This window comes from Poecilia latipinna, unplaced genomic scaffold, assembly GCF_001443285.1.
Source record: "Poecilia latipinna isolate Pla-1442-1.1 unplaced genomic scaffold, P_latipinna-1.0 Scaffold381, whole genome shotgun sequence".
NCBI lineage: Eukaryota > Metazoa > Chordata > Actinopteri > Cyprinodontiformes > Poeciliidae > Poecilia > Poecilia latipinna.
In genome coordinates, this window is record NW_015112997.1 from 148564 (window position 1) to 155310 (window position 6747).

At 37.6% G+C, this 6747-nt stretch overlaps 1 protein-coding gene and 1 long non-coding RNA gene across 2 annotated transcripts in view; one reads left to right on the top strand and one right to left on the bottom strand.

Moving 5' to 3' along the window:
• fig4a (FIG4 phosphoinositide 5-phosphatase a) overlaps positions 1-6747 on the bottom strand; it is a 61988-nt gene that overhangs the window by 24228 nt on the left and 31013 nt on the right. Inside the window, exons 18-20 of the mRNA XM_015036791.1 lie at positions 5831-5978; positions 5585-5668; positions 4669-4864 (exon numbers count right to left, since the gene is read on the bottom strand). Of these exons, the coding sequence (XP_014892277.1) occupies positions 4669-4864; positions 5585-5668; positions 5831-5978 (428 nt within the window). The remainder of the gene's footprint in view (positions 1-4668; positions 4865-5584; positions 5669-5830; positions 5979-6747) is intronic.
• On the top strand, positions 829-3427 carry LOC106950144 (uncharacterized). Its single transcript, XR_001425556.1, has 2 exons — positions 829-1976; positions 3225-3427. It is a non-coding gene; the product is annotated as an uncharacterized LOC106950144 (long non-coding RNA).

Sequence of the window (6747 nt, forward strand, 5' to 3'; positions counted from 1 at the left end):
CATGTACATACAGATTGATCTGAATTTTAATATAATCCTGTTTAGTTTTTAACTGGTTCGTGTACAGCAGAGGTTCCCAAACTGTGGGGCGCGCCCCCTAGGGGTGGCGCCGTGTCATTGCAGGGGGGGCACGTGAAGCCGTCTGGATGAAAAAAAACAAACAAAAAAAACATGAACACTGTATGCGCTGGGTTTTTACCTTAGAATGGCCAACTCTCTGTTATGACTATGTCAATTTGATACAGTAGAGGCTTCCACACTTCCCATATTTGTGTCCTCTGTCACTTTTATCAGCAGTTAAAACTGTTTAATCCGTTGCTAACATGTTGTAACCTGTTTTTCCGAGCCGCCTTTAAACGCAACATGAGCGCTACGGCGCTCGCGCTGGGTTTCCACCTGTGAAGGAGACCTGCTGCTGCTGTGCGGAGCTACGTAGGTTTGTGTTAGAATCACGGCAGCAAACCAGCAAAACGCCAAGAACTTTTCACATTTTTTCCCTCCAAACTAACCGACTGAGTTGAGTAAAGCTGTTGGATGCAGGTAATGTTAGCTAAAAGATGACTAGCTAGCTAATATCAATACAGAACCTTAAGCTTAACAAGTACCTTGTAGGCTACTGATATTGGTGTCTATTTTCAGCTACGTACATTCATTTTGCCCCCGAAAAAGTCGATGCCCCCCCATCACAGGCGTTGTTTCAACCAGACAGCCATTTGTAATCCATAGGGGGGGCGCAGAAAATGTTTGGAAACCTCTGGGGGGGGGCAGAAGAAAAAGTTTGGGAACCACTGGCTTAAAGTCATGCTAATAATGTATGTACTCTTTTGACTTAAAAAAAAAGTAATTAAGATGAAAGTTATGTGTTCTTATAAGCATTTTATTAATTGCATTAATATACGTGCTGCTTTATCATTTCCCCCATTATTTTTACATAAAGCTACTACATGCCAGCCCATTCCTAGAGATAGATACAGAAAAATAAATCCTGACCAGTGTATTCTTGATCTGTATTGGTAAAAAAGATTGTAAGATACAATTTTTTTAATGAAATTTAAGGCAACCTGAAAAGAATTCAGATAACTTTTAGTAATGAGCTAAACCAAAAAAGATGTGTATGAAATAACAAAGCAGGAGACTTGTTAATTAACTACAAAAACAACTGAAAAAGAAATAATTGTCTAAAGTGTCCTTCATTTATTAGCTGATTCAAGTGCATATAGACACTCTGGAAAACACTCAGTGTTTCTTGGAAATAAATAAACTTAGAATCCTTTTTCTTTGAAAATTTCTGTCACCTTTCATGACACAAAGACTCAAGAATGGATGGATGACTGTATGAATCTTTTCGTTATTCTGAAGGAACTCTTTACTTGACTCAAATGAAAACAATTATTTTTAATCTGGAGCTTTAGAAATAGCTCAAGTAACTGTTGCTCACTATTTAGTCATCATTTTTAACATGCCATTGTTAATAAAATGTAACAATTATTTTTTTTTTCTATTTCTTTTTAAAAAAATTTCCCATTGCACTTAAGAGATGCTTATCTAATTTTCAAACAAAACCAAACTTTTTGACTGAAACTAATAAGTAAATCTAAATCTGGCAGGAGGTGTGGATATGAATTGGGCTCAGTTGTAGTTTAAAATATGCCAATGAAGAGCAACGCTTTAATGTAAGAAATTAGTTGATGGTGACATGAAATTGGAGGAGGACTTGTTGTTTCGTGAGACAGAAAGACTATTTACAAGTAGGGACAGAGATCCCCCACTCCATATCCAACAGAACCAGACGGCGTACGTCCGACACAACAAAATCCTTCAACAGCGGAGCCCAGCTGTTGAGTCACCAGCCAAGAAAGCACTTCAGACTCTGGGAACAATCACCTCATCTGAAAAACTGTGAATCACAGCCTCATTACATGTAAATGAGGACAGGAGGCTAGAGTGTGAGCTGATGTCATGAAAACCATGAAGAGGTTTGAATTTGTTTACATTTTGCTCTTGAAGTATATGTCTAATGCATTTCTTATGAAGAGTGCTCTTGGAGAATGTTGTTCCCATGGTACATTTGATCCATCTGGTTGACACAGTGACATTGTACCTGCACTAGATGTTCCTGCAGAAATACAGAATCTGGGTCAATGGGGGGGATGGAAACGTGCGAACAGTCCACACGGGGCGTGAAACGGATACAGCCAACATATGGTAACCTATGTACTCGTAGGTGTTGGTTCAGAAGGTGTTTATGGGAAGCGGTGTTCAAATGATGCGCACAGTGAGATTAATACTTTACATTGAAAGTTGAATTTCCGTTTCTATTCATTTTAGAGAAAAAATGCTGCAAATCCTGTTTGTGTCCCAAGCAATTTTTCAGATGAGGTTTAGTTTTAATGACTGAAGGCAATCAACTTGTTTCATTCTCTAATACTGGGAGAGATTGGAAATAGAAATTGAAAATTATTTGCCACTTTCTGACAAATTGCTTTTGCATCAACCCCCTGTTTTTTTCTGAACTAAAGTCCAAATTCTTCTTAAGATAAGTTCTTAGTGTATATATAAATCCAAAGCTGCTTGCTTCAGGGATCTTACACAACTTTCAACCTTTTTTTTCTTTTTTACATTTTCTTTCATCCAGTTGATAAAGTATAGGTAAAAAGCTCAACAACTGATTTATAGCTATTTTTTTCTAAAAGTTGTACCAGTATGTAATTTGTAAAAAAAAAAAAAAAAACTATAGCAAGGAAGAAAGAAAGGAAAGAGGAGCAGACAGACTGATAGAAGAGTTGAAAGATGGACAGACAGAATGCCTGATTGACAGACGAAAGGATGAACAGATGATAAAATGGATAGATAGCTGAAGTGATGGATGGACAAATGACAGATTGATAAATGGAGGGAAACATGGCCAGAGTTACACACAAACTTACAGGTTAATGGATGAATGGTTGACTAATGGATGAATGGTTGACTAATGGATGAATGGTTGACTAATGGATGAATGGACAGATGGACCAATGGATGTCTCAATCTGATTTCCATGAAGTACGTCTGCAGTGGTTAAACTATCTAAAAGGAAAAGAACTACACTTGTACAAAACAGAATCAAAGCCTCGGCACAATAAATCTAAAAGATGTTGCTCGTATTGAAAATGGTTACCTTTTTTTTTCTTTTTTTCTGTGAATTAGGATTACTACCAACTCTAACCTACTTTGATTTATTTTAGGAGCCAGAGCTCAGATCAAAATCAAGCTAAGAAATCAACTGAGGAGAGTGAAGTGAGGCCCAGAAAAGCAGACACCTGCATGTGACTCTCACCTGATATACTAAAAGCAGACAAATCCCACTGCACGTGCCCTACATGCTTCAGACTCCATAAAGACAACTTGATTTAAAGGAGAAAACAGATGGACACATTCCCTCTGAGAGGCAAAAAAGGTGGTGAAAAAATACACATACATTCACAATAAATACCTATTGAACTATTCATGAAATTCCCAATAAATACTTTTAGCTACAAATTAATTTGGAATCGTAAAATAACATATATTTTTGTTTCACGTCCTCTATAGTGTTTGTTCAAAAACACGTAAAGAACAATGCATCTGATGTGAGACCTTAAGAATTACTGGGAAGTAAATGATTAATCTAGACTTCTGAGTCCATCAGTCAAGCTGCAGTTTGCAAAGGTCTGCTGGGACTCATATGCACACCGACTTTGAAGGACAATAATCAATGACACTTAGTGTAGCTGGTCCAATCAAACTTAGCAGAAAAAGAAAAACAAAAAAAACAACAAAAGTTGTGACCGTGACAGAAATTGATTGGTGTAATTTGAATGCTCGTGCAAAAAAAAAAAAAAAAAAAACCAAATTAATTGGGGGTTTTTCCCACAAAAACACACGCAAACTCATAAACAACTTAAAAGTGCCAAAAGAGATCTTCGCTTTCATCACCTATGCAATTTTGTACTCCATAAACAATACTAGTTTGGTGTGTCATCAACATTCCAAATATAGTGCCTTGAAAAAAAATGCTTATGGTGCTTGAATTCATTTTATGTATCCATAAAAGTTTAGCAGCCATGTGTGCCATTTTAGACTTATAGCACCAAACTGATGTTGCAACATAAGCCGAACAACACTTCTATTGACATTTTAGGGTAGGAAAGAGAGAATTACATTAATTGGGACTCTTCACTTATTTTGGGGTGAAAATCAACATTAACTTCACCTTATTGACCTTCATGCTGTTTCATAGAGTGTGACTAGGCTGATATTTCCAGTTTCCAGTTTGATGCAAATCAAAGGGAATAATTGTCTTGCGAGAGACTCAAATACAAGTGAAAACACGGAAATAAGGAGAGGTAAGATACTCACTTTGCAAAGGCAAAATGCCATTAAGGCCTAAAATACAAGCAGTTACCATTGCATTTATTTCCCTTAGGCCTTTAGGAGCCATTATTTATATTTGGATTGCCACACGGAAGGAAGCAATCGTCTCTTCATCATAAAAAAAAGAAAAAAAAATTAGGCCCAACAGTTATAAAAATATTCAGTTGGTAGGACATGTGATTTAGGCCTCATTTAGCAGATAATACATCAGATCTCAGAGGAAGTCACATTTGATTTGTTTCTGACTTATTTTGCCGGCATGTGGCTTTATCTTACCTCTTGCGTGCGACCGCTCTCTCCAGACTCTGTCAGCAGCTTGATCGGGGTAGAGCGCTGTGAAACAGACCCTTCGTCGTCCCGATCCTCCTCCGAGTCGTCCTCAGACGTACTGGAGATGGCCTCCTCACTGGGGGGGGGAGGCGCGCTGGCTGCAGTCTTCCTCTGGAGAATGGTTTCCTCCTTGCTGCTCTTGCTGTTCAACAAGGAAGCACATTATTAGTAACTCTTATGCGAACCTTAATTAAGGTCATATGGGACCCCTTATCATGACCTCTCAACAACGGCTTTCATTTGGCCACCGTCTTATGAAGCTCAGATGAAAGAGCTACAAGATTGACTTCCAGTTTTCTTAATTCCTGTTCTGTCAATAGATTATTCCACATGAGCTGTCGAGCTCTACTGCTCCTCCAACGTTACCATAAGGCTATTTAAAACAGCTGTGCTTATACAGAGATTAAATCACACACACAGGTCACCGCTTACCTCAATCCCTTCATAATATTTTGTTTTGAGGTCAAACCATGACTCAGCACAGAACATTTGACAGCCCATGAATACATACGTACGGTAAAGTTGCGCTGAACTAATGCGGAGATGACCGTAAAAGCTGTAAGCGTTATTCTTTTTTCTTAGTAATGTTTGTCTGCTTAAGCTTTTGATACCAGAAATGCATGCATTCACAAACAGAGCTCATCAATGTGTCCGCTCAACAAAAACATGGAAAAGGACAGGCCGTATTTTCTGGCAACCTGAGAACATGATGATTAATGAAGCTGTGTGTGTGTTTAATGAAGCGTGTGTGTGTGTGTGTGTAAGGGCATGGTGACATGGGATTCACCTTACAAAAAAAAACAAAGCATAATAACATCATCCCCAGTGTGCCAAAATGAACAAAGTTTAAAGGAGGATTCACCCCAGCACTGATTTTCCAGTTTCCTCTGGCTTGCGGACTGTGAACGGACTTGGATCCACTCCCACGGATTTTGGCATAAATTCCCTTTATGAACAAATAAGAAAATATAATCACTCGACATCCTTTTCTATCTCGCCAATAAACGGGTAATAAATTCATCAAAAAAAATTTTAAATAGGTTCATTTGCAATTTCTACATCAACAAACGAGCAAACTCAATACGGTACAATCAATTTACTCGTGTACCTTGCAGAGTTGGTCATCCCAATGCAGAAAGTGTCATCAAAGGAGGTGAGCTCATAAGGTTTGAAGAACTCTGTGTAGATGTCAACACTTTCATCAAACTGGTTCATCCTCCTTACTTTGATGGTCTTCATTGTGTTCTCACAAGCAACTGCGTGCGCGCACACACACACACACACACACAAAAAAACAGTTAATGCCAGACATTTGCCACATCTATCATAAATTAACAAATAAGGATGTTTTCGTCACGTTTCAGATCATAAAACAGATCTTAAAATGGCAAAAGAATAAGTACAAGCAATGTTCACAATATTATTTTTTAATAAGGAGAAAAAAAAATCAATAGAAAAAGTAATTGTCCTTTAAATCTAATAACCGGGGGGTGTACCAACCTGACGGCAACAACTACCGTCAACAAACAGGGAAAGAGGTTTTTTTTTGCGTTGCTGTGAAAAAATTATGTCCTAATCTTATCTTTTAATTCAGTCAGCTTGGAAGGTTTTTAAGCACTAAAACATGCGTCAGGTCATTTCACAGCATGCTTCAGGTCTTTTCACAGCATGTTTTTAGAGTTTTTAAAAACCCCACTTTTATGCGTGGCTTTACCAAAGGATCTCAGCATGACGTCCAGCCCCCTCCGGCTTCTTTCTTTCTTTCTCTCTCTCTTTTTTTTTTTATTACAAATCTCGCATCTGTTTGTTGACGTAGGATTTTGTTGTGTATCCTTACATGTTGTTTTAAGGTAAAAAAAAAAACAAAAACAAAAAAAAAACCCCAGAAAGAGCAGATTATGCAGTCTAAAAAGGCACAACATGTAGTTCTTTTTTTTTTTTTTTTTTTTTTTTTTTTTTTTTTTTTTTTTTTTTTTTTAAAAAAAAAAAAAAAGGGGGTAAATTGTTTTCCCGTGTTTTTTGGGG